Below are 25,260 nucleotides of genomic sequence, written 5' to 3' on the forward strand. Positions count from 1 at the left end.
AATTTTTCAAACAACATTTCTCTTTTCTTCTAACTGACATGCAGATTCGTTTTGCTACCATGAAAAACGTTACTTGGTCTACTTAAAATATAGGCAATCTTTGCTTAAAGTATTTTTTTTTTAACATAAGTTGTTTCTAAAAAAATTCTAAAATGTTTTTTTTTCAAAACAATACTTTGTTATAATGTTTAAAACTTATTGTGGAGGCAGTGGAACATCAAAACAATTTACTGAAACACCAAATTTCTTTTTTTTGCTACATATTTAGTAATGACCATTAGCTTTTAAAAAAGTAACATTGTGTATTTTTTGAAAATTACCTACAAGTATGCTTGTTTCTGAAAAGATCATTCCAGAACGATTTAAGAAAGCTTCAAACACTTATTTATTACCTGAAACGAATGACATTGAATCCAATGGGAAAACTCCCTTAAAAACGTCTTCAATTTCAATGTCGCAACAAATAGTTCCTCTAAGAACATCCGTTCCTTCTCATTTCAATCCAACGAATCCTTGTATCTTTTCACAGTTTTGTTGTTCCGATAAACAACCTGTTGGTGGATTTCAAATTTTACCTCTTGATACTGAAGTCATTGAGAGGCAAGAAGCTATCAATAAAAAATTACGTGTATGATGAACACTTTAATATTACTTTGGTATTAACACGCGTTTTATTATCTTGTTCTAGGATCTTTTGAAAACCAATATAAAACCTCCTAAAAAAAATGTTCCATATGCCCCAAGTGACTCTATCACAATCGCTCTCCCTTCTAAGACGCAATCAATCACGAGTAGTGCAAGTAGTTCTTCCGTAAGTGCAAGTGTTTTGTTCCTCGCATGTTTCACACTTGTTTTATAAAAGAATATGGATGAATCATCATCTCGTGCAACGACAACAAAGCAAATGGCTGTGGATGAAGTTTCACAGGAGAGCAGTCACACAAAAGATTCTGTCACTCCCTCAGATTTGTCTCAAACAACATCTTCCATTTTTTCCGTCTCCGTTCCACGTCTTTTAGAAGGGTAATTTAATGTGTAATCTTATTCAAGCTTTAATCTCTTCTTGTTTACTAGAGATCCACCTTGGTACTATTTTTTAGGTTTTAATGGAAAGAATTCAACGTATTTACGAAAAAAAAAACAATCAATCATGAATAAAAAAAAAACGCGGATTTATAAATATGATTGGGTATCTGCGTTACATGATATTAATGAAAATCTGGATTTTTTTGGTCGGTTTCATGAAGAATTACACGCTCTTTTATTATGGTTAGACCCCACACCTGAAGAAATTCTTTTAAGACAAAGAGTAAATTCTTTGTTGTGTTTCAATAAAAAAAAAATATTTTTGATATCGCAAACGTATTTCTTTCAGGTTTTAGCTAAAATAACTCTTGTCGCTAAATCCTTGTGGCCCAATTGTACAGTGACTCCTTTTGGATCCTACTACACAGGTTTATGGTTACCAGTTGGAGATATGGATATTTCTATTATGGATGTTGAAGGATCACAAATTTTAAACTTAAAAATGCTCACAATATCTCTAGCTCGATTAGGTATACCCGTTGCAGTGGAGGTGATCTCCTCTGCACGTGTTCCTATCGTGAAGTATATTGATAGCGAAACGGGTATTTCTGTCGATTTATCTCTCAATACAGAAAGTGCAATGGATACGTCGCATTTCATATGTCGTCAGGTATTATTAAAAATTGTTATTTTGTCCTTTAAAATTAAAAAAACATTTAGGCTTAATAAAAACCAAAATAGTTTTGGTTCAAGAAAAAAAGATAAAAGTTTTATATAGATTTTTATATTATAAATGAAAAATAATAGAAGTCCATAGTATCACATAATTGTCTGAACTGATTGTAGTTAGAATTGTATCCTTGGTTACGCCCTTTAATTATGATTATAAAATTATTTCTTTACCAGGTAAAAAAATAATACATTTTTAGTTAGTAGAACAAATTTCTAAAAAAATAAAAAATGGTTTTTTTTTTACTTTTAAGAGAAGACTAGGGGAAACTTATCGTGGTGGTATAGGCTCATATTTACTTTTTGTTCTTTGCTTAAGCTTTTTGCAACAACATAAAATTTTAGCGTGTGAAAAGCTTTCTTCTTCCGTGGGATTAGGCCACCTTGTTTTAGATTTTTTTAAACTATATGGTATGGATTTTAATTATGATGCTATCTGCATTTCGGTTCGAAACGGAGGCAGATATATTAATAAAGTATGCTCATTCTTCTTAAGAAAAGTGTACATAAAATCATATAGAAATTTTTTTTTCTTCAATTTTCTTTAGGATAAAAAGCATTGGATGAATACAGACAAGCCTGGTATGTTAGCTGTTGAAAGTCCATTGGCACCTGACATGGATATAGGAAGAAATTCTTTTGAAATTCGAACAGTTCGAAATTGTTTCAGACAGAGCTTCCTAGATTTAGCAGAAGTTTTAACTCGATGGAATAAAAACACGTTTGACAGAAGAGAATCCATTGTTAATCGTTTTATCTTTACAACAGATCCTTTAATGACGTATCGTCATCGCACTCCTTTTATATTTTCAAATGAAACTAAACTAGAATCAAGTCTTTGGTGGCAAAGTATAAAAGGTTATTTTAATCAACCTGTTGGAACTCTTCGTCCTAAGCCAACATTGTGTAAAGAACTTTTAAAGCAGGTTGAAAAAGATATTTTTTCTGCAGGAAATTCAATTGAAAAAATTAACAGAAAAGTGTTAAAAAAAAAAAGAGATCGAATTGATAAAAACGCGCATGATTTCAATAAGCAAGCAGAAAATTTCCGTTTGACTTCTAAAAATAATGCTATTGACGTCACTCATTCTTACAAAACTTCAAAAAAAGAGCATGAAAAAAATCAACAACGTTCAGAGGAGAATAGTGGAAACGCCGTTGATCTTAATGTACTCGAATTGTCTCAACTTAAACCTATTGAGAAATTCTTACAATCAAGTACTACAGATAAATGGGATAAAACATTTAATAACTAAAAAAAAATTAATTAAATAAAAACAATTTGCTTTTTCAGAAAATAGAGTGCTTACAATGCAAAAAAAAACTATTCATATCCCTTATAAAATTTTTAAAACAAAATTATATTTTTTTATTTTTCAGCTTTATTGTAATTTGAAAAGAAAAAATCGCGTTGACTAACAACCCAATAACGGTTTAAGGAAAACCAATTCCGAGTTCTCTTTACAGTTTAACATTTCACTAAACACCCTTCAACCTTTGTTTTCTGTCACCATGTATTGATTTTAGCACAAAAGATAGTGAAGACGAACAAAAAAATATGCAAACCCTGGCAGCCAAAAATTACAAGTGGAAAAAATGAATTACTTTTCATTTCAACAATAAATCAAAGTATTAAGGACAAAATATGCGTATTACAAACATATATGCAGTCTATTAGGAAATTTTTTTAAAAAAAATATATTTACTAAAAAACGACGTTGCCTAGATTTTGAAAACTATAGTCTGCGTTGTGTCCAAAGTTACACTAGATTATTTTGAGAATATTTTTATTTTACATTTTTATTCATAACTCAAACTTTGAACATGGTTTCGGTCTAGACTCATTTTTCCTTATCCTTTAAAACGCATTTATTAGTTAAAACAACAAAATTGAAAACATAATTTTATTGATAAAAAAACACATTCAAATTTTGTTTTTCATTATTTAAGAACCGCTACACCATGAGACATTTTTGCAGAGCAAATATTTGGTTTTTTCTAATCTGTTTGTGAGAGCAATAATATATAAAAGAAAGAATCTTCTCGTTGGTTAATTAATTGACCACTAGGGTTCAATTTATGAGCTAGAGTGAACTAGAGACCGTCATATAATGAGAAAGCTTTTCAGAGCTCATAATTATGCTTTGCAGCCTTGCCGTCAAAAAGGTAGCAGAATGAAACGGCAAGTTTCGTCGTTGCTTGAGCAATTCACCGGTAGAGTTTAGTTTCACTCTATTGCTAGACCAATTCAACGCAGTGATTAGTGTAACCTAGTAACCACACGATTGAAACCTTTAATTCTAACTTTAATGTCATCGCGCAGAATAAAACGTGAATTTTCGTGAATATTATTAAAGGCATACAAACAAAAATTTAGTGGATTAGAGACAAATGAATTTATTAAAAACAACGTTTTTTGTTGAGCTCTATTAACACAATAAATAGTTGTTGTTGTTTTCGCCTGCTTTTCCTTCGTTGAGAAAAATAAAATAATTATTTTAAATTTTTGCCACTACTCAGAGAATCAAATATTTTCCAAACCGTCATCTACTAAAAGAAATAAAACATTTTCATCCTCAGTAAATGTATCTCCCCCGTCGGATATACTTTTTTACTGAATATTTCACTAACTGCGATATTATTATATACTTGTCTTCAAATTCCGCTTTAGAAAGAATTGTTTTAATACTACGTTATATATAAAAAAAAAATTTAAGCCAATAAATTTAGTGATTATGAAGTGAAACCACGGAGGATAAAGTGAAAGATCTGAGACAAATTTGTTATGAAATTAATCAAAAAAATAAGAAAATATATGACAAAAGGTTCATGCTGTAATTCATAAGTAGATCTCGGTATATTTTTATAAGGCAACATAAAATTATATAAATTTTACATAACCGATTATTATTAAAGCCTTACATTAAAATTCACTCGCATGATAGTGTGATGAACAATTAGAGCGATTTATTTTAATTCAAAGAAAACAACTCCATTTGTGTTATATGAAAGAGATCATGTTTTCTTTTGTCAACAATGTCTTTTAAGTCTACAGTAGTAACAGAAAATGTTACTACGCGTCCACTATCGTATCATGGTTGAGATGTACAGTGTACATTAAACAATAAATGCTCTTACATAAAGAGATAAAATTTCTAAATGTTTTATTAAAAAACGTTAAAAGGTTTTTGCATATTTTAACAAGAAATAAAAGTAATTTAAAATTTTGACAATTCAAATGAAAACAAAGAATTGATACTAACAGACCAAATTGTTTCAGTTTATGTAAAGCTGAAAATCATTGCAGAAAAACTTATGATCAAATTTTACAACCTATTAGTATTGGGAAACTGGAGAGACATTCTCACACCAAGTTAAATCATTGCTTAAGGAAAGTATGATGTCAATTAATAATACGTTTTGTGTAAAAGACTGCCACCGTTTTTTCCGATTCATATGCTAAGAGAAATTACCAACATTAAGTGTTGTTACCAGACGTGAAAAAGACTGTTTTTATTGTTTGAATACAAATCACCTATTTATTTTGGGGAGAAAAACACACAATCCAGTCAGATGAAACACTGTAACAATGTATCACGTTTCACAATAACAGGAAAATTATGATTATTTTTTTTTATTTTAATTTTCATTTCATAGTTGAAGACTATAAATTTAATAATGGTTCAGAAATGCACAGTCCATCTTTTTCATGTTACTACTGATGATACAAAACATTAATTTTAAATTGTTACAACAAAAATAGTACGGATAAACGTGGTGTAATAAAGTCTTTTTTTCTGCTAAATTCTTTATAGTAAAATCTCAAAAACTTTTAAGCATTAGTAGTTCTACATGACAGTAATCAGTTTTGGTCTTCGTCTGATTTCCATGATTGGTGTTATTTCAATACCTGTGACAAAATCGCTTTAATGCTAAAAAACAACGGTGCTCTTACGGAATTCTGTTGCATTTGTTCAGTAACAAACTCAACTGTTCTTTCAAACGATCGATAGAACATTTTGGGAAAAAAAAACAAAAGGATTGCCGGTTAGGGTAGTGCTAAATACTACAAAAAAAAAAATTTTAAAACAACTTGATAGAACGTTTCCATTTATTTAATTGAAGCTTACTAAAACTGTTGTGTGAAGTGTAAGTTTCTGATTTTTTTAAAAATTGTCATCTCCGATACTTTTCGTCAAAAATTAAGGATGATTATTAAAAGTGAGAACTTTTTTTTCTCGTGAAATACGGTAAGATGAAACTGTTTATTTTGCACACAACGTCATTTTACTTAAATTGTTTACGCCATTTTAAGGTAACTTGGTCATATAAAACTAAAATAACGTTTGCAATGCAGTGATGTGAGTCATAAAACTCTTAGTGTTTTTGGTAAACTACAGTTTTTATAGGGGTACACATTGATAATTTGTTAAGTTATGTCAACAAAAACGTTTGGACAAGGGTTCCGCAAATCAAGAAATTCATGTTGTTTGTGTTAAAATAATTGGGGACTTTCTCAAGGATCTAGTATTGAATTGACACCGCGTGGTATATGAAATCAACAGCTATGATTCAATAATTTTGTTGAAATGTTAGGGTTAACAAATTTCATGAGATTAGTAGAGAGACCAATTGGTTGACGTAAAAAATACTCTTACATAAAAATATACTTTACTTCCAATTCTTTCCGGCGGTGCAAGGGTGAAACAACCTTTGTGCCCATGGTTCAACTTCACAGCGTATCAAGCAACCAGCGCTGAACGATACCAAAAGTTTTCTTGTTGCTTAAAAAAATCATTAGGCAAATCCAATTTCAACCCAGTGTTAGGCTGTCCACAGATAATTCACTAAATGGTGACACCAAAAGAGACTCCCAATTTCTTAACTCCTTTGGTAGGCACTCCATGCCTTTAAGATTTTCTATGTTCGAATCAGTCTTCCTATCTACTTTACAAGAGGAAAGGCATCAGTCAATGTCAACTCTCGAATGAACATCTCCATCGATTTGCGTGTAAGGGGATCGGCCTTTTAGAAATACAGTAGATAAGGGTTGCTCTATTGTTAGTAAATAAGAACGCTTTTGTTGTATAACATGAGTAATTTAAGTGCACATGTTTATTTGTCTTGTTCCAATCACTTTGTAATTCTCAATGAAATTTTGTATAAGTTATATAAGTCGTTTTTGATTTTCGTTACAGTACATTATTTGAGTTGACAACGTCAAACATTTAATAGAAGCTAAACCTATTAGTATTACAAAAGAACTCTCAAACTTAAAAAATAGACACAGAAAAATAAGAGACGAAGACATAATGAAATGGTTTATTGACCGATAACAATTTTTCATGTCGAAAGTAAGGCAATTGAAGATATTCTTAAAATTTTGGTAGACAACACGTTATTAGGCTCTTCACACTGTGCCCTTTTAACCGCCTACAAAGGTAAGTTAAGCTGTTTGAAATAATGTTCGAAATATCTTTCTTTGTAGTATTAAAGCTGCTTATTTGTACATTCTGTAAATATGGATTCTTGTATGATTCCATGATTGGTTGACACACACACACACACACACACACGTACTCATCTACGCGAAAAACCTATTACTTTTTCATTTCTAACCGAACAAGAATAAAAATAATTTTGCTACCACACATTAAATTAAAAATATTCTCTATGTCAATTTCAAAGATTTATAAACAACAAACATTTGGTTTCCTTCAATATGGAACAATCGCTTTTTTAAGTTTCTACACTGTTTTCATCTGTTTAAACCTTTAAATGGAACTTGTCGACCCTCGTAGCACTAAAATAAATGGGGTTTTTATCCAAGATTTAAAAGATGGGAGTTTCTTGCTGTTGAAGGCGCTATTCCATCCCGTGAAATTAGTCTAGGAATAGGTTACAACCAAATCGTGCTGATGCTTCGTTTAGGCAGATACAAAACTCTCAACTTCATCTAGTGGTTCATCCAATAAGTAGCTGTAATACCTAAGGATGAGGTGTGAAAAGATGCGTCGTTCTGTATCAGTTTTACACTAAGCTTTCTTTTTTGAAAAAAAGGAAACTGTACTCATGAGAATGTATTTAAGGAAAATTTTTGTTCATTTACCATTTAACAACTGCAAACACCCGATTGACTTTTTTTAAATTTTCTCAGTTTTTCTTGAATGTAAAATATCTGTTCACATGATTTACTTGAAATTGTTTCTAACTGCGTTTCAATTGTTCATTAAAAATTTAAAGTTTGTTTTCAAAATACTAAGTTATTCGCCGTCTTTTATATATAAACTACACATAACTCACTATATTTTACACAAATATGTGATTCGAAATGGAGTAATAAAATATAAGGATAAAAATGCATTGAAAATAATCAGTCTACAAAAATTGCAATTGTGATCTTTAATTGATGCAGAAGTTTGTTTAAAGGTCATCAATTTACGGTAAGTCGTTCAATTCAATGGGAAAGTGGTCTTTAACCTGGAAATTCTTTTTGTTAATAACTAAGTTTTGTTTTTGTATTTAATTTAAATTTTTTGACTAAATAGTCTACTGGTTATTTAAATAAGATTGTAAAAAAAATTTTGTTTTCACCTAAAATGAAATGGTAGCTAAAAAGAACGTTTTGTCGTTCGCAAAAATTCTGGTTGTCCAAGCTACAACATGCTAAAGATTAACCATTTAAAGAATCATTTAAAAACGTTTTAAAAGCGTTTTTTTCTTTTTGATTTTGAATAAAATGCTTTTATTTGTAAATAACGTTAAGCTAATAAGACATAAAAAGTAGTTCTACTGCAATATAGCATGATAGCCGTCTGTTTTTTAACATATTGAATTATTTTTTTTGACGACTTAAATAGATAATGAACGAATTTTGGAGGGTGAGTCATTCGTACAAATTTTTATACCGACAGTCAAATCGTTTATTTTCTTGTCGAGCGAATTGAAAAACATATTATTTGGAGCTGCCCTATTAAGTAATATTGCAGAATGGTGACGAGTAGTCTGCTGACTTAAGCCATATAAAGAATCAGTCGTTAAGCAATTTGGTGTATGGTAAGAAAAACTGCTGCTTCTTAATTTTTCGGAAACCAAACCCTTTGTTTTTGTAAAATTTTGATGTTTTACAAAAAAAGATTTTTGCTTCTTGTTCGACAAATTAAAGGTTAAAAATAAGTTTTTCATTTCTCTGACTGTAATTATACACTCAGCTAAATAGGACAAATCATTTAAAAAGTTTTGAGCATTTGAAGGGGCGAATGGATTGAACTCAACCAAACGTTGTCTCATTTTACAAAAATATAAAAAAGCCAAGATTTTTTTTTTTTCTTCTATTTTTTTCAAAGATTTGTTCTCTATTATTAAATTTGTGTTGTTCAAATTTTCCTGAGCTGTCCATCGAAGGCATGTCATACGCAAAGAATCACACACCATTTCTTCGACACGAAACAGAGAGAAAAATGCGTGCAAAATTTTGCGACTCACTTGTATGAAAGGATGCTGAAAAAATTGTCTTTTCAAATTGTTCGCTATATGCTGTACTAAACTAGGAGGGTATAAAAACTTGGATTTTGTTTGTAAAGCCATCTGATGAATTCCATTTTCCACCATTAGTAAGTATTCTTCAATTGATTTTTCAAGAAAAACTTCACAGGGTAAGCACGTCTTATCGCAATGACTTATCGTGTGGTGCTCCACTGGATTTACGATAGAAGCAATACTTTTTTTATACATTTGTAAATGTTGAAAAAAATTGTCACCTGCAAAGCACATAAAATGATTGATACTATCACGTAATTTATTTTCTTCAGGTTCCAGGTCTTGTATTGTTAAAAAAGCATCGTTTAAGTCTTTTTCATTTGAATCTACTTGTAATACTAATGTTTCCATTTCAGCTGTAACTCTTTGTATTTCCTTTGTGAAGCACGCAGCGTCGCGAAATTGTCGTAGTTCAACTGCTTGATCTTTTTGTTTTGAGAATTGATCCAGTTGATTTTGTAAAACCAGTTGCTTCATTTTCAAGTCATTTACGATTAATAAGTGAGATTCTATTTTTTGACGAGCCCTGGAAATGGTGTGACGTACTTTAGCTAACGATTGAGAACCAGTAATATTAGTAAAGCATGTAGCTAAGGAAATCAACGCATTTTGTAATGGTCTCACTTGATTGAATGAAAAAATTATATACTGCCGTAGTATATGACGTGTGACTATTATCATACCCATTTGTAGTGTCACCTCTTTTACATCATTTGTAAATATTTTTGTTTTTTTTTCAAGTAAAGCACGATCTGTTATAAGACGTTTTCTTTTATATTCAACGGTCTTGAACTTGTTGTTTAGTTGATTTGTCGCGGATTGAATGTCACATAATTTGGTTTTGAAATCACTTTCAATTTTTTTAATTTGAATTTCATTCTTAACTATAACATTCTTAAGATGGTGACGAAACTCACGTTTTTGAGCAAGTATAGCCTCTAAGTCTTCTATTTCTCGATCAAGCTGACTAGAATAGTAGAGCTAAGCATCGGGTGTTCGTTTTTTTTTACCTTTCTTTCGCTACTGCTTTTTGTCGAGTTCCTTCATAAACAAAGGATCGTTTCAAAATTTCTTCATTGAGTCGTTCTTGTTGAGCTAAAATTCCTTCTTTTTGAAAATTGATTTTTTTATATTCGTCTTCTACCAAAAAAAGATTACGTTGTATATGTTCAAAATCTTTTTCCATAACACTTAGCCACGACGTTATCTTTTGTTTTGTTTCTTTTATAATTGTATGTTGAATGGTATCCAATTGATTCAACACATTTTGAATGACCTACCGCAAGAAGTAAAAATCAAATTACACACTTTAAAAAAAAAAATTTCTTTCCTACATTAGTAGATTCGATATATTTTTCATTAAAAGCTTCTTCTATTTCAACAAAGCAGGCGAAAGGAAAAGAACACGTCGTTTCTTCAAAATCTTCAAGCTTTATAGTAAAAAAAATGGATTAAAAGACAAAAAATGATTTAATACAACAAGAATACTTTTTTTTGGGTTTGTTTGATAAGTTGATCAATGGTGTCTGCTTTGACGTAATCTTCACGAAGAATCGATTCATTTTGATCTTTTTTTAACTGATTCACTTCATCCAGTAGACGTTCTCGGTGCTGAAAATAGAACATTCGTTAACGTTATTTCCGTACTAGACCGCTTACAAACGTTATGTCAAAAACATTTTCTTCGCGGCGGCACGCATCGCTTCTTTCATTTAATTGTTGTTTTTGCAAAACCAAAAAATTATAAACTCCCGTTAATAAAGATAATCCTTCAGACATATAGTTAGCGTTCATTAATGTTTTCGTTGGCTTTGTGTTACCATCCAAACCAGGTGCTGATATTGAAGCAACTGTTTCATTTGATAGATTGATTGTGGAAGTAGAAGGGTTTACATTAGGTAATTGTTTTAATTGTACTTTTATATCAGTGTTCAATCGGTTTTTATGACCGTTTTCTGAAACGAGTATTTTTGAATTGAGGCTGTCACCAATGAATTTTTTTTGTATGAAAAAATTATTGTTATTACTTGGAAGTGACCTTGACGAATTTGTAGAGTGATTTCCATTAGCTTCAGACGCTGAAACATTTACTGAAACGTCTGTGAATGAGTTCTTTACATCAATCTATTTTGAATAAGAAAAATAGAATTTTGAAAACGGCTTAAAACCCTATTTTGTTTGAAAACAAACAAAAAACCTACTGATTCTTTTAAAGAATTTAGCGTCAAATGATTGGAAATACAGGTGGAGATTTCTTTACGATCTTTTGACACTTGAGATTCGCGAGCAACATTACCAAGTAACGCGCGTCTTGTTTTGACTTTTTTTTGTCCTGAAGCCCAAGCGGAATTCGAAATTTTACAAGCGACTGAAGAAGTTAAATGGTTTTGTGTTCCTGAGTCACAAGCGCTTTCATGATGAAGCGTATTGTCTTTTTCTTTAAAGTCCAAAAACTTTTTATTTCCGTGGACAGATTTACAGTCATTTGATCTATCCAAATTTTTACTATCACTTAAAAATGAAAAAACTGATTTTTTTGGAGAATTCTCTCTATTAGTTGATACCATTTTAAGTTGATATTATGTATTAAATAATACTAGTAAATAAGATTAATAATATTTTTATTTTAAATTACTATCTGCACAATCAGGCGGTCATATATGTTACAATAAGGGACGTTCAATTATATTTTCTCTTCTCGAATATTTCAAAATTTTGATGTTAACAACAATTCTTCAAGTAAACAAATTGTTTGTTAAAATGTCTCTTACCAATTTTTCATACTTTAACCACTCCATCTTTATAAGTGTTGTTTTTTGTTGACATGAAATGTTTTTGTATTTTAGTGTCGTGTAATGAAACCAATTGAAGGTTTTTAAAAAACGAAAAAACAAATGCATCAATTTATAAGAACAGAATAAGCACGTATTTAAATGAACCATTTTGCCGGTACACGCTGCCATAGTTTGGACATGAGAGCGTATCGAGGCACCAAAGTGGCTTGTGCATTTTTTTCCTTAAGAACTTTTCAAGTTTTTTACCAATCCAACTCATTGAATCTATATATACTCTACCATAAATTAATTAACGTTGTGAATGACAGTTGGGAAGAGTCGGGATGATTGTCACCTAAGGATTGAGTTATTAAACAATGCGCAAATTGAAAAAATAGAAAATTTCGCAACACGTGTTACCACAGTAGAAAACCAAATAGTATCTGTTTTAGATGCTCATCTAAGCGATTTGCGGCGTTTAATCGATGAAAATAAAGCATTACGTCTTAATTTAGGAAACCTCAATTCACGTATTTCATTGATTGACGAAGAAAATTTTCTATCTAAAGCTGCCTTATTGGATATAACTGAACGCTTAAACGAAATCAAGTCTTCATTGTATTTTGAGAAAGAAAATACAGAAATTTTAAAAATCAACTATGAATATTTGCCGATAGAAAACTTTAAGTTAAAAGAAGAAAAATTTAAATTAATTAAGGAGCTAGAACGTCTTCGTTTAATATTAAAAGAACAGTATTTAAAAAAAAAAGTAAGGAATGATTAAAACTTTAGTTTTTTAAACACAATGTTATTTTTATTAGAGTGTTAGTGGTTCTGTCGATAATGAAAAAATAGCTGAAGAAACGGAACAAATATTTCAATCAATCACATCATTGCAACAAGGTCAATTACTGAAACAATAAATGAATCACTAGCATGTGACTACCTATTTATGTATTCGGCAAAATGTAGGTTTTTTTTTTTTTGTTTTAACAGATGTATACCGTAAAAGTAGCAAACTAACGGAACTCACACAAAAAAGCTATGATCAAGATAAAATTATTACCAAACTTCAAGATACGGTTGTATATGACCAATTGAAAGTAAAGACTTTTGTGACGAGCACTCTACATGACTACATTTGAAATCAGATTAATGTTTCAATGAAGCAGTTGACACCAAATCCTCCTATAGTTTTGGCTATAACAGAGTCGCCGAATATGGGAAAGACACCAAATGAGGTTGAACCTTGTACAAAAGAAAACTTTACGGAAATAGACAATGGTGGAAAAAAAGGGACGGTGTCTTCTCAAATCAAACGTAAAGACACTTTCCACGTTTCGTTATCAGAGCAGTTGGATAAAACAGGACTATCTTTTTCTAAAGAGAAGCAACCTCCAAGTTTTTCTTCGTCGACGACATCGATTCCAACATTTGTACACTACCTTACTTGACAATAATGAAATATTACGTTTTTATGCGAATGTTTAATAGGTGGTTCCTCCTTATTGCTTAATGCCTGTTGTGCATGCTTATATTGAAGACGGAAAAGATTTGATAAATAAAACGATGGATTTGCCTGGTTTTTCTAATTGTTACGCAAAATTAGAAAGAGGTCGAATATTACTGTTTCAAACGACTCAGGTCTGTTGTTGCGATGCATTACAAAATTTGAAAGCATGTCAAATGTTGCTTGTTTATGGGTATTATGTAGACAGATTCCGCTTTACTTACGTTTTCCGCTGACCGTTGGCGTATAACTGTCATCTTTAAAAATAACCTGTTAATTCTTCATGATATAACCAAAAAAAATCCGAGCAACTGTCATTTACTTTTTGTTAACCCTTTACAAAACCTTAAAACGTATGACTTTTTTGTTATTGCTAAGACTTTTGGCTTTTTTCCTTATTTTTTTGGTGTAATTTACTTTTATTCATCAAAAAACTTTTATAAAATATTTAAAATTTTATTTTATTATAGTTGGTGTTCCGGTGTGAAGAAAAGTGGATTTCCCGTTGTTTGGGACAATAATGGATCTCATGAAATTTTGCATTGTCATGAAATCCAAGAATTCGTTAAGCAGCATTGCAATCAAAACCAAAATAGTTTTGATAACGGCGATGATACTTTAACGAATTCCAATTCATCGCAAGCTTTTGTATCTGAGGAAAAATGGCAAAAAAAAAATTGTTGGAAAAAAACTCATAACCTATTTTCAAATAAAGCTTTTTCACAAAGCAACATGTCTTCTTTAAACTCTCAAAAAGGTCCAAAATTTAGTAACACTATTTGTAGCATTTAAAATAACGACGATTGTGTTTTCATGTAAACGGTGTAATAAAATGACAATTTGCGGTCATTGTTCGACGACATGACTGATTTTTTGCGTGTATGAATGTATCGTAACCAATGTGTTTACTTAATTATGTTGTTAACCATTGCTTTAATAAAAAATTGTTTTTTAAATGTTATCTTTAGGCGACCAACAGCGCCACCCTTTTACAGGTCATCGGCGTATAGACCCGCCCGATGTATTCCATGCTCAAGGAGTTATTAATGTAAAACAACTTTTCGCGAATTCAATCAGTAACAATAAGGTACTTGATTCGGTTAGTGGGAATGCTACCGGCAAAAATATGAGTGTTTATAACAAAAGCACCACCCTTTCCAGCGATATGAACACCGAGGATCTTTCTATAAACGATACGAATGAAAATAATTTGAATACAGTGCTTTTGGGTTCTTCATCAAAAAAAAAAACAGATTTTTTTGACCAATCCTCACCAGTTAACTCGCAATTATCGTTTCACATGAAAAATATTATATCTGAGGATTTTTCACATTTTCAAGAAATTCTACAAAGTGAGTCTGATTTTAGTACATCCACAGAACCTTTGTCTGAAGAAGCCGTGAATAACATATTTGATGAAAAATTACAACAACCATCAACACATGAAAACGAAAAACGTGGAATAAATGTGAAATCTTCTATAAATCCGTCAGACCCTTTTCCCAAAACGACAAAAAAAATACCTTCTGCTAACGGCTTGACCGATATTTTTATGACGCAACAGAAAAACAAAGTTTTTTTTCCTGAGAATTCCAACCTTAAAAGTGACTCGAACACTTCTCCCTTAAATACGTTCGGTTATACGAAAAGTAGCACTTATGTGAAAGCATCACCATTAACTTTTGGAAAGAATTTAGATAAAAAAGATACTGGTAGTGATTCTTATAAAACTTACGCTTCAACTAACAATGGTAAAATAGAATCCAACGACATTACAAAAATTAAAAAAGATGTACTGAACAATTTTTTTTCTAAAAGTATGGAATCAAATGTCAATGAGGTTGAGTACAGTGCATCAGATAAAATGAGTTCAAAAGAAGACTCAACTCTAACGCAATCCAGTGAGACAACTTCTTCCTACCTATCTTATTTAAAACCCTCTTTAAAAAAGGTTAACGAGGACAGTCGTGCACAAAAAAATAACTTTTTCAAAATGGTTCCTTCAAATGACACGGTACAAGTCTCAGCTGAAGCAAGCGATATAAATGGGGACCCGCCTTTCCTAGATGACTTTTTTGAGGGTCACAACAACAACGAAAAACGCCAGGTGAAAAAAAAAAGTGACAAAGTCGCTTATAACAAGAAAAAGTCTCGTTCCTCACGTCCACTCACTGAGACAAAAATTTCAAACGCACTGTCGGGAAGCACTCCCTTGAAGACAAACAAATACAGTGATAAAAAAAACAAAACACAAGTTTCACGTCACGATGAAAAGTCGAATTCTCAAAAGAACAAAGTTTCCAAATCTTCAACAGACAAAACTTATGATAACAGTGAGTCACCTGTACGATCCTTTTCGCTACTTGAATCAAAACACGCCACACCTTCCGAAACATCTCGCGTAACACGTCTTGTGAAAAAACGCAATGAATCAGAAGGAGAAAAATCTGTTTTGGAGATGTCTGAAACAATATCATCCAAGTCATCCAATGATAACGTTATTTATTCAAAGAACGGAACAAAAAACAAATTTAGATTTATATTTATTTTTAATGACGGATCCTTGAATGGTTCAAAAAAATTAAACACATCTTCACAACTTGAAAGAAAAAAAGTACCTGATATACAAGAATCTATTGAATTCTGGGATGAACCTTCAAAAGATTATGAAACGTGTATTGCTTCGTTAAACCTTTCACATGGTAACACTCTAGGTAGCCATTCATGTTAATAGAATGGCAAGAGTGAAAACTTTTTCTCTTTTGGATTGAATGTTGTATTACACGTAATTGTGCTTAGATGTAACGCGAAGCGACAGAATAATTAAAAAAAAAAGTGGAGCCCTTACTCAACAACAAGCCATGTTTTCACGTGGTAATATTCGAATGGCGTATTAAATGTGTAACAGGTTTTATGAATTATATCCTTTTTTCGTTAGACTCGCTTCAAATGATTTCTAATGAGTCTCAATTGAAGTCGCCTTCATATGAAACGAAAATTTCGAAAAAAGATACTTTGACGCAAACGGATGTCGGTAGTGATCAACAATACGTACTTGAGAAATTTGATAAAGGTAAAGTGTGGGTTTTTGTTGTTCTTTGAAAGAATCATTTGAGTGTCATGGACATATGGTAATCGTGCACTTATTAGAAACAATGACAAGTAGAGAAAACTTTAAGATTCAACGACTACAGCAGGCAATATTGTGTGATTTCAATTGTCCTACCGGTTTAAGTCCAACTAAAGCATTGTTACCAAAAACGTTTAATAAAATGTAAGAATTTCTAACTTTTTTAAAAGTTGAGTGGTTTTTTTCAAATTTTTTGCATGCATATATATAGACGTTTATTATTGGATTCAAAAAATTCGACTATAACCCTTCAAAAACATGTTCTTAGTGATTTTGATTTATTTGAAACCGATCAATTAACATGGAATTATGATGACAAGGAAAACTCTTTTACACTATTTTATGATACATATAATGCAACTGAACCCAATAAGTTCAATTATCTTCAATTACGTCCTTATACGCAAGACGATTTCAACAGGTGTTAACGTTGTTTTAAAAAAAAATGTACTAACGGGCTTAATTGTCGTAGTGTGCTTGACCATTTCAAAAAAATGAAGTGGAAAAATGTCACTTCCCAGACTTCTGATATAACGTACGTTGCAACATTGTTTCTTCAACATTCTTTAACTATGTCACTTTTGAGACTACAGACCCTTTCGTAAAGTACTTTCAAAGCCTCCAAGTCATGAAAGGTGAATTGCTCAGCATTAGAAAAAAAAAAACACTTTTGTAATCTTTGGTTTTTTTTCAAGCTTTCAAAAAGACTGGGATATGACAGCCAATGCGTCCATCAAACCGATAGAATTGAATATACCTGACATAAGTCAATTGACTCATGTGGATTGTAAAACGTCTGTTATTCTTTTGAGTTACGACTCTAGCAATTTTAACGACATACTTTTGCCTTTTAGGGAAGAAGACATTGATGAAACCAACGATAACCCGCCGATTGAAAAATTAACAAAGATAACATTTGAACCTCGTGATTGTGTCTTTTCAATCAATCCAAAAGATAACGAAATCACCCTAACACGCAATGTTATAAAAACTATGTTTTCACCACACTGTCGAGTCAAAATTATTTTTTTTGTAGGCTGGTGATCGTGATGAAGAAACATTTACCTTTAAAACAGACAATGAGGATTCTTTTGAAGCCACTAAAAGTGATCTTATAAAAAATTCATTTGTTTTCAATCAACAAGTCGAAAAGCCGAATAATCAACCTACACGACAGTCAGTTTTTTTATATTAAATGTAATGCTATTGTTTCGTTATACTATAAACATTTTTTATTAGAGTGTGCATTGTCGAAAAAGGTCGTATAAAATTGTATAAAAAATATATTAACGAACATCAAGAACCGACGTTTGAATTTCACGCCAATGAATATTGGGGTATAACCAATGCTGTTCGAAAGGAAATATTTTTATGTCATATGGTAGGATGTTGATATGTAAACAACGTCACAATTTGTATGTTTTGTTTTTGTTGAAACACTCTATTTTCATTCCTTTCGTAGTATAAACATTAAGCTACAATTTTGTTTTCTCCTTTAAAAAAGACTATTGTTTTCTTTTTGTCAAAATATTAAAAACAACAAAATTTTGTTGTCATGGTTTTAGAACTCTGACGGAACAGTTAATAAAAAATTAATTGATTGTTTTTCTAACAAAGTTTGGAAACGATGGTATACAGCGTTACTTTTTGGAGGCTTTATCAAAGACATAACACCAGATGATGAAGAGAAATTAAAATCTTTGAATCTTCTTGTTAGATATGTCTTCCCTATACGATTTTTCAATTTCCAAGAATACAAAAATAACCCGTAAGATTTTTTTCTATATAAAATTGTGTCTAATACTTTTAATTCTCGTCAACATGTTTCATATTATTCACAGGTCTGTGCGCGTAACTGAAAATGGCATTGATGTTTATGCTCTACCGGATGATGAAAAACCCACAATGACTTTTTTAAAAAACCATACGCAAATTTTTTCTGATTTAAAAAATAGACGATTTCGTTTATTTCGATATGTAAAAATTACTATGTTTTTTTGTGTTAATTCCTTTTTGTTTTACAAATTTGTAGCGTTATACAGCAAAAGAAGAACAATGCGATTTATTGTTGAATCTTACTAGCGACTTTGACATTATTCTTGCCAATTTGGAAAAGTATAATTTTTTGTCAACTAATGTCTGTCCAATGATTAAAGAAAAAGTTAAAAGTACAACTCAGTAAGTTTGCACCCGTGACGCAAATTTATTTTATTACATTCATTCGATTATTGTAATATTTAGACTAATTCGCGCTCAAAAATTTTCTCTTGATGTATATCCTGTTCCCGAAACGGAAAAACCGCACTTTAGTTTATCAGCTTTCGACTATATAGCAGAAATCAAATACGAAGAGTCTTGTATCCGAATCATCATTCGTCCACGAGTAATTTTTCTTTTTGTTTCCGATTCGTACATACATTCATTTTTTTTAAAAGACGACTTCTGAGGAGTTACAAACTGCTGCTGCTTTTGAAAAATTAGCAGGAGGATTTAAAGTACGCATGTAAAAAACTTTTTTTTTATTACGTTAAAAAAGAAAAAACTTTTTTTGTTGTTTATGTTCCGTGTAGAAAAAAACTATTAGCCAACGACTTTCTCTACCAGTATTTTCTTTTTCTCTTACTAATACTTCAAATTTGGATACGTAAGAAAAATGTTTGTTAATATATATTACAAATTTTGTTTTTTTTTATATATATTTGATAAATTTTTTAAACAGATGGCGCTTTGCTTTTTTTATCACACAATTAGAGATGTTTCCTAAAGATACTCCAGAATTATTCTTACCTTTCATTCTGTAAAATAAATTCATTCAACTTTGTGTTCAATTTCTTTTTTTTTTAGCTATAAATTTTTCACAAATGATTTTCCCTCAACCACTTTAAAACCGAAAAATCAATGGTTCCCATTCGTTCACAGTGTGTCAAAAAAAAATATCGCAGATCATAAAAAAATTGAAAAGAAATCTTTGTGGGAAAAAAAGTAACTATATTTTCATTTTTTTTGTTTAATTGTATTTTTTTTTTTTAGAAAAAAAGAAAGAATTTTAAAGCAAGGTAAATTATTTTTTAAAAAAATTTTGAAAATATATTATTTTTATTTTATTGTCGTTTCTTTTTAGAGGCAAAATCGTTTCCAGATGAAGATATATTATTAACACAATGACTTGCAAAACATTAGAAATAATTGTTTTATTCATTTTACTGTATTATTTTAACCAAAAAGATAACGACTTTTATTTGATAGAATTCAATAACAATACAACGTATAGTGTCGCATTTTTTCAAGTTGATTTTTTGAAAAATACCATTCTATTGTTATTAGTTCTGCATAGAAAAATTCAATTATTTTATTAAATACTCAATTTTCCTTTAAAAATAAACTCCTTTGTAATGCTAAAGATGAAAAGGTGATTGTTTTATCACGCATTTCACACAGCCTATTAAATATTTCTTTATTAAACGTTTAACATTCAGACAGAAAAAAAAATAAAAAACTCATTTTACCTGAATTGCAAATAAAAAAAAAACAATTGAAAATGTGTAAAGTTGTTTTTCATTATTTCTTCAAGATACACATTAAAAAAAAATTGAAAAGTAACAGTGTAATATGTTTATGAGTAGTAAAACATAGCTTAACATAAAAAAAAGTGTTAGAGTATACATCAAATGACATACACAAGTTCAAGCTGATCAGATTAGAACTGTGTCACTTGAAGTTAAAGGCAACCAAGAAGTTGTTTTTATGATTTAGACACCAATAGAAACTAATATTTTAAAAAATTTTCATTATATTATTTAGATTAACTATGCTAGCTTTGAGTATTGAAAAGAGTTTTATACAATAAATTGTTTTTAATAGATTTCTTACAATGCAGTCGTTTTATTATCTTAATCATAGCGATATGCAACAAAGTCGCTGTTTAAAAACAAGTGCTACTTTATGTGAAAATTTTTCACCCTATTTCCGCGTTTATCGATTTTTTCTTCTTTATTTTTTATTATTTTTTTCATATTTATTTAAAGAGAGTTTTTGCTTTCAGGGTTTAACACATCTAACGTCTTCTAATCTTAGTCAATTTACCAAAGAACATTCCAGTATATGTATTCTATTTTATGCTCCATGGTGCCCCTGGTCACAACGTGTTATACCATTATTCTTACAGGCGCAAAATTTAATAAGTCTTCAAGAAGTGGACGTCCAAATGGTAGCTGTCGATATAAGCAAGGAACACGAACTACAAGAGGCTTATAATGTAATCCACGTTCCTTCGCTACTTCTTCTACATGATAACAAAACCGATACGCTTGGTTTTATACCCCAAAAAACATCTGAAATCGTTAAATTTGTATTAAAATACGCCAAATATTTTTTTACTATTAAATCTATCGAACAATTTAATTTTTTTCAAAAAAATCATGTAGATGTTCCCATTTTTTTTTTCTTTTCAAAAATTTCTGAATCAAAAGCCCGAAAAAATTTTATGGCCTGCTCTGAACATTACGAAAATTCCAATTTTTTATTGATCGATGATGACCTTCTTGTAACGCTTATACGAAAAAAATATAATAAGACTTTTCCTACTAGTCTGGAAAACGTTGAAATAATATTTGCACTACGTAGCTTTCCCAACTACACAAAGTTCATTGATGATTCAATAATTGATTTTAATGGTGATTTATCCAATTTTACTCAGATTTTAGATTTTGTTCAAGAAAATAAGGAGACTACTATACATCATCTCAAAAATATTAATTCCTTGAATTTTCTTCAAAGCAAACCTTATATTTATATATTGTTTTCAAGAGAAATTAATTCCATTAATGATACCGATTATATTTATAATACAACATACTTTACAGCTAAAAAAATGACATCCAAATTTAATTTCATTTATTGTGAAACATCTTCGCCCATGTACCTACGCCTCACAGGTAACAAAACAATTGCAATCAATAAATGTTCTATAATGAATTTCGTCGTTAGAATTTTTAGATGTTCAAGAGTCAGATCCATTAGATTCTGTTCGTATTGCTAAACTTGAATCAAGTCCTTTCTCTCGTACACGGATTCAAGTAAATATGCGTCTAAATATTCATCCTTTTGATCATGTTGATATCATATATAGTATCAGTTTCGACTCCCCGAGATTATAAAAAAAAACTATACTCAACAACTCCTTATTGATTTTCTTACTAATATAACAGAAGATCGAGTTAAGCCTTATATAAAGTCAGAGCCTATCCCTAACCCTAGCGACAATGAAGGTCAGAATTAAAAAGCTTTATGTTATTTCGACTTTTGATATGCCCCAAAATAACTATATCCGCTTTATGATCTAGGTCCCGTTTTTGTTCTTGTCGCTAGTGAGTATGAAAGATTAGTAGAGAATGCAACGGTTGATATCCTTTTACAAATATACGCTCCATGGTAAAAGATTTTTTGTAATGCATTTATTACTTATCTGTCGAAAATGCTTTTTCAATATGACCTATTAGGTGTGGACATTGTCGCCAATTCGACAAAACTTTCAAATTATTGGCTCACTTATTTCAACCATTACAAAAAAATATTAAATTTATGAAATTGGATGGAACATTGAATGAAGTGCCTTTTCTGATTTGTACGCCCTTTTCTTTTTTATTTCTTTTTTCTTGTTAAATTCATTTGAGTATAAAACAAATTGCATATGATGTTTTCAGTTGGATACCCTACTATTGTTTTGATTCCTGCTGATACAAACACAGCAGGAAAGAATGAAGCTACTAACAAAAAAATTTATCTATATCAAGGAACAAGATCGGCACGAAATCTTGCTGAATGGATTAAAACTCATGTAACTGATACAATTACTCCATACCTGTCTATTGTTTTATTTTGACATAGAGTTCACAACCCATTAATATTTCAAGTCTTTGGAACACATATGAGAAGAGTTTTTCGAAAGATGTGTCTTTACCGAATCCTACAATACTTGATGAATTATGATATGAAATGAATAAACACTGTCCTAATAAGTAAAACCGTTTTTTTTACTTAAACGCAGTACTCAATGGTCTTCCAGTCTTAAAAAGTTGACTAAGTTTAAATTTAAAAAATTCATAAAATATTTTGTTTAATGATACATATTCTTTAAAATATTTATAACAACTTTTTCTTATTAAAAAAGGAAATGAAATTGAAAAAAAAATGTACTCAATTTTTTGTACAGGTTTCCCGAATCTATTCTAGTCACTCTATGTGAGTACGAGATGGAGTTTGAGAGAAAAACTAGAAGGATTGTCACAAACCATTATAAAAAAATATTCAACTCAGTCGACTTAGCGGTCGACATTTCCCCGTTTCTCATAGTTCGAGCCAGTAGGATGAACACTTAATACTCCCTGGTGTCTCATGGATCGAGCCAATAGGATGAGCTATCAATGCTTCATGGTTTTGAACAATTTTCACAGACTAAGTGAGACAATTTCTTGAATTACAAAGGACAGAATCATAAAATAATTTTAGTTAGACACAGTGACCAAGGTGTGTAATATTGTGACGCATATCTGATGTCACAGCCTGCACCAATAAAAAAATCAAAGGGGTTTTTCTTTTTTAGAAGCTTTGAATTCTTAATTAAAATGTCTTTCCCCTGAGTGATTCTTTAATAAATTTTCAAGGTTTCTCATGAGTGAGGATGGAAACGAAAGTGTCAATACTTTAGAACCGTCTGATTCTACATTGAATGGGAATTTTGACAAGAATCGTGTAACAATTACCGAAGCTCGAAGCTTTATTAAATGTACTTTTGGACTCAATTTAGAAGTTATTCCGGATGTATGCTTAGATATGATTCAAATGCGAGTAGGGTTTTTGTTGTATATAAAAAGAGTTTTTCTTGACCTTAATAATAAATTTTTAAACTGTTTCTAGAGGCACCTGATGCATCAGTTGGAAGAGAAAAATAAGCTGGTAGCTTCTTTGAAGTCAAAGTGTCAACAATGTATCAAGTCTTATCAAATGGACATGGCTAACGTCGAACCTAAACCTCAATCTACGACATCTAAAAAAATTATCAAGGCATCCAAAGATGATTTGTGTATGTCTTGTATCATTCTACAACTGGTCTTTATATGATGATCGTTTAACTTCATAGTTCTAAGTACACCCGAAGCAAAAAAAAAAAAAAAGTCTGTTCTATCATCAACTTCGTCCGCAACCTTTGAGTTGAAGAAAGGTGTGTTGATATTTATATTTTACTCCACTGTGGACTAGTGTGGTATGAAAATTACAGTCAATTAAATTGACCAGCGGTACATTTTGTTTATATTTTCAACAATTCCATGTACTTTTGTTACTCTTCCACACCACTGCTTTCTTTACTAATTTCCACATATTTGAGTATGGTTACAGTTTTCATTGTACAGAGAAATCTACGGTCAATCACATAACGGATGACGGCGAAATTGGACACGATTCTAAAGGTAATCTTTCCACATGTTGCATGGATTCCTTTTTTTTTATTTTATCTTTGAAAAGATGAAAAAAAAATTATTGAAGAGAGTTCAAACACCGAATCCGTATCTTGTCAAGGGGTTACGGAAGTTCCAGGGTCCTTACAACTACCATCCGTGTCAATTCGTTGTCTTCCAGTAACAGATCCAACAAGGTACAGAAGTCGACTTTTTTTTTGAATTATTCCATTTTCTTAAAGAAAATGGATGCTGGTTGAAAACTAGTATAACATATTGTGAAGTATAACATAAAGTCTAAAAGGAAAATGTCATAGTCCAAGCCTTTTAAAATATCACATTATGTTTTTTTCGTGTTGTTAGCCTTTCTTCTACTGGGGTCGAATCAAGCCCATCAACTTTAAGTAAACGACTGCGTTCCTCTGCTACCACACCTGGAGACGTGCAAGGGTCTGAAACTTCCGTTGTCATTAAACGTGACCTGTCCCATATCTCTCTTGCTTCTTCACACCATACTACTAGTATTGCTGGGAACAAAGCATAAAATTTTAAAATCTCGTAGACATTTTTATTAAGCTTGGATGGATGAGAAATTAATTTATTTTAACACTGTTATTCGTTTTTTTTTATACGGCAAAAATATTTGAAAAATATATGTTGAAAATATCTTTAAAACAGTTATCAATTTTAATATAATGTTTTTTGTAGTTTTTGTATTTGTCTATCAATTGTTGTTTTAGACTTTTATTAATTATTTTTAAATATAGCATTTTACGATAATTCTTTATTTGCTTTGAAATCACTTGAGTCAGTCGGTTTTTTTTTTATTTTTTTTGTTATGATGTTACAAATTGGAATTTTAAGAAAAACAAAATTTTGAGGTATGTATCATGTTAATTGTTTAATTCAATATAATGTCTTTAAACAATCAATACATGCAGATGCATTAAAGTAAAAAACTTTTTTTTTTTCGCAATTTCTGAAAAAAATTTCGTTATTGTTCAAAAGCATCATTAGAGTTATGAACATCAACACTCAAAAAAAAATTTTAATATAATTTTAAGAGCATCTAAAATTTTTTTTAGAGCTCTTAAGAAC

The 25,260-nt window shown here is 30.6% G+C and overlaps 4 protein-coding genes and 1 long non-coding RNA gene across 13 annotated transcripts; 4 read left to right on the forward strand and 1 right to left on the reverse strand.

Moving 5' to 3' along the window:
* The first annotated feature begins 103 nt into the window (after positions 1-103).
* LOC128883778 (non-canonical poly(A) RNA polymerase protein Trf4-1-like) lies at positions 104-3,127 on the forward strand. Of its 2 annotated transcripts, XM_054136475.1 has the most exons (9): positions 105-292; positions 347-628; positions 689-811; positions 863-1,023; positions 1,075-1,309; positions 1,376-1,696; positions 1,873-1,932; positions 2,010-2,231; positions 2,304-3,127. In XM_054136475.1, exons 2-9 carry the CDS (start codon positions 452-454, stop codon positions 3,009-3,011), a joined length of 2,007 nt encoding a protein of 668 aa, XP_053992450.1. In that variant the 5' UTR covers positions 105-292; positions 347-451; the 3' UTR covers positions 3,012-3,127. The 2 variants fall into 2 exon arrangements, with proteins under 2 accessions (XP_053992449.1, XP_053992450.1); XM_054136474.1 differs by having other exon boundaries at positions 104-628.
* Positions 3,128-5,658: 2,531 nt separating this feature from the next.
* On the forward strand, positions 5,659-6,512 carry LOC128884255 (uncharacterized). 2 transcript variants are annotated; one of them, XR_008459313.1, is made up of 4 exons: positions 5,659-6,005; positions 6,071-6,116; positions 6,165-6,303; positions 6,352-6,486. It is a non-coding gene; the product is annotated as an uncharacterized LOC128884255 (long non-coding RNA). The 2 variants fall into 2 exon arrangements; XR_008459312.1 differs by having other exon boundaries at positions 6,165-6,512.
* A 1,763-nt stretch (positions 6,513-8,275) lies between these two features.
* On the reverse strand, positions 8,276-11,867 carry LOC128884253 (uncharacterized). 3 transcript variants are annotated; one of them, XM_054137510.1, is made up of 7 exons: positions 11,496-11,867; positions 11,322-11,418; positions 10,954-11,249; positions 10,783-10,905; positions 10,629-10,724; positions 10,305-10,570; positions 8,277-10,261 (listed from the first exon to the last, which is right to left on the reverse strand). In XM_054137510.1, the coding sequence occupies exons 1-7, from the start codon at positions 11,859-11,861 to the stop codon at positions 8,608-8,610; spliced, it is 2,898 nt and encodes a 965-aa protein (XP_053993485.1). In that variant the 5' UTR covers positions 11,862-11,867; the 3' UTR covers positions 8,277-8,607. The 3 variants fall into 3 exon arrangements, with proteins under 3 accessions (XP_053993483.1, XP_053993485.1, XP_053993484.1); XM_054137509.1 differs by having other exon boundaries at positions 8,595-10,261; positions 10,954-11,063; positions 11,115-11,418; XM_054137508.1 differs by having other exon boundaries at positions 8,276-10,261; positions 10,954-11,418.
* A 501-nt stretch (positions 11,868-12,368) lies between these two features.
* LOC128884252 (uncharacterized) lies at positions 12,369-20,108 on the forward strand. Of its 2 annotated transcripts, XM_054137506.1 has the most exons (28): positions 12,369-12,837; positions 12,890-12,971; positions 13,065-13,171; positions 13,220-13,504; positions 13,563-13,712; positions 13,783-13,931; positions 14,049-14,335; positions 14,547-16,292; positions 16,378-16,452; positions 16,517-16,651; positions 16,729-16,852; positions 16,920-17,129; positions 17,181-17,243; positions 17,302-17,343; positions 17,404-17,502; positions 17,563-17,689; positions 17,745-17,884; positions 17,948-18,089; positions 18,274-18,476; positions 18,550-18,685; positions 18,741-18,886; positions 18,950-19,091; positions 19,144-19,203; positions 19,279-19,352; positions 19,428-19,505; positions 19,553-19,690; positions 19,739-19,764; positions 19,830-20,108. In XM_054137506.1, exons 1-28 carry the CDS (start codon positions 12,391-12,393, stop codon positions 19,871-19,873), a joined length of 5,457 nt encoding a protein of 1,818 aa, XP_053993481.1. In that variant the 5' UTR covers positions 12,369-12,390; the 3' UTR covers positions 19,874-20,108. The 2 variants fall into 2 exon arrangements, with proteins under 2 accessions (XP_053993481.1, XP_053993482.1); XM_054137507.1 differs by lacking the exons at positions 19,739-19,764; positions 19,830-20,108 and having other exon boundaries at positions 19,144-19,211; positions 19,553-19,688.
* A 471-nt stretch (positions 20,109-20,579) lies between these two features.
* LOC128883782 (uncharacterized) lies at positions 20,580-24,954 on the forward strand. 4 transcript variants are annotated; one of them, XM_054136481.1, is made up of 13 exons: positions 21,501-21,642; positions 21,695-21,783; positions 21,837-21,975; positions 22,051-22,138; positions 22,207-22,331; positions 22,411-22,544; positions 22,595-23,233; positions 23,310-23,554; positions 23,624-23,789; positions 23,847-23,927; positions 24,118-24,174; positions 24,230-24,359; positions 24,526-24,954. In XM_054136481.1, exons 8-13 carry the CDS (start codon positions 23,378-23,380, stop codon positions 24,704-24,706), a joined length of 792 nt encoding a protein of 263 aa, XP_053992456.1. In that variant the 5' UTR covers positions 21,501-21,642; positions 21,695-21,783; positions 21,837-21,975; positions 22,051-22,138; positions 22,207-22,331; positions 22,411-22,544; positions 22,595-23,233; positions 23,310-23,377; the 3' UTR covers positions 24,707-24,954. The 4 variants fall into 4 exon arrangements, 1 of the variants encoding a protein (XP_053992456.1); XR_008459106.1 differs by lacking the exons at positions 24,118-24,174; positions 24,230-24,359; positions 24,526-24,954 and having other exon boundaries at positions 20,580-21,642; XR_008459104.1 differs by lacking the exons at positions 24,118-24,174; positions 24,230-24,359; positions 24,526-24,954 and having other exon boundaries at positions 20,580-21,642; positions 22,595-23,554.
* Positions 24,955-25,260: the final 306 nt, after the last annotated feature.

This window comes from Hylaeus volcanicus, unplaced genomic scaffold (assembly GCF_026283585.1).
Source record: "Hylaeus volcanicus isolate JK05 unplaced genomic scaffold, UHH_iyHylVolc1.0_haploid 12237, whole genome shotgun sequence".
Lineage (NCBI taxonomy): Eukaryota > Metazoa > Arthropoda > Insecta > Hymenoptera > Colletidae > Hylaeus > Hylaeus volcanicus.

What these genes read in the sequence shown, in the direction of transcription:
- LOC128883778 (XM_054136474.1), top strand. Translation starts at nt 329, where the DNA reads ATGCTTGTTTCTGAAAAGATCATTCCAGAACGATTTAAGAAAGCTTCA. An exon ending in CGCATTTCATATGTCGTCAG is followed by an intron (nt 1,697 to 1,872) that starts GTATTATTAAAA and finishes AACTGATTGTAG; the next exon opens with TTAGAATTGTATCCTTGGTT. An exon ending in GAGGCAGATATATTAATAAA is followed by an intron (nt 2,232 to 2,303) that starts GTATGCTCATTC and finishes AATTTTCTTTAG; the next exon opens with GATAAAAAGCATTGGATGAA.
- LOC128884253 (XM_054137508.1), bottom strand. Translation starts at nt 11,861, where the DNA reads ATGGTATCAACTAATAGAGAGAATTCTCCAAAAAAATCAGTTTTTTCA. An exon ending in ATGTTTTTGACATAACGTTT is followed by an intron (nt 10,906 to 10,953) that starts GTAAGCGGTCTA and finishes TTCTATTTTCAG; the next exon opens with CACCGAGAACGTCTACTGGA. An exon ending in AATATATCGAATCTACTAAT is followed by an intron (nt 10,571 to 10,628) that starts GTAGGAAAGAAA and finishes TTCTTGCGGTAG; the next exon opens with GTCATTCAAAATGTGTTGAA.
- LOC128884252 (XM_054137506.1), top strand. Translation starts at nt 12,391, where the DNA reads ATGACAGTTGGGAAGAGTCGGGATGATTGTCACCTAAGGATTGAGTTA. An exon ending in TTCTTTAAACTCTCAAAAAG is followed by an intron (nt 14,336 to 14,546) that starts GTCCAAAATTTA and finishes TGTTATCTTTAG; the next exon opens with GCGACCAACAGCGCCACCCT. An exon ending in AAATATTTTTATGTCATATG is followed by an intron (nt 18,090 to 18,273) that starts GTAGGATGTTGA and finishes TCATGGTTTTAG; the next exon opens with AACTCTGACGGAACAGTTAA.
- LOC128883782 (XM_054136481.1), top strand. Translation starts at nt 23,378, where the DNA reads ATGAGTGAGGATGGAAACGAAAGTGTCAATACTTTAGAACCGTCTGAT. An exon ending in GGCATCCAAAGATGATTTGT is followed by an intron (nt 23,790 to 23,846) that starts GTATGTCTTGTA and finishes TTAACTTCATAG; the next exon opens with TTCTAAGTACACCCGAAGCA. An exon ending in AATTGGACACGATTCTAAAG is followed by an intron (nt 24,175 to 24,229) that starts GTAATCTTTCCA and finishes ATCTTTGAAAAG; the next exon opens with ATGAAAAAAAAATTATTGAA.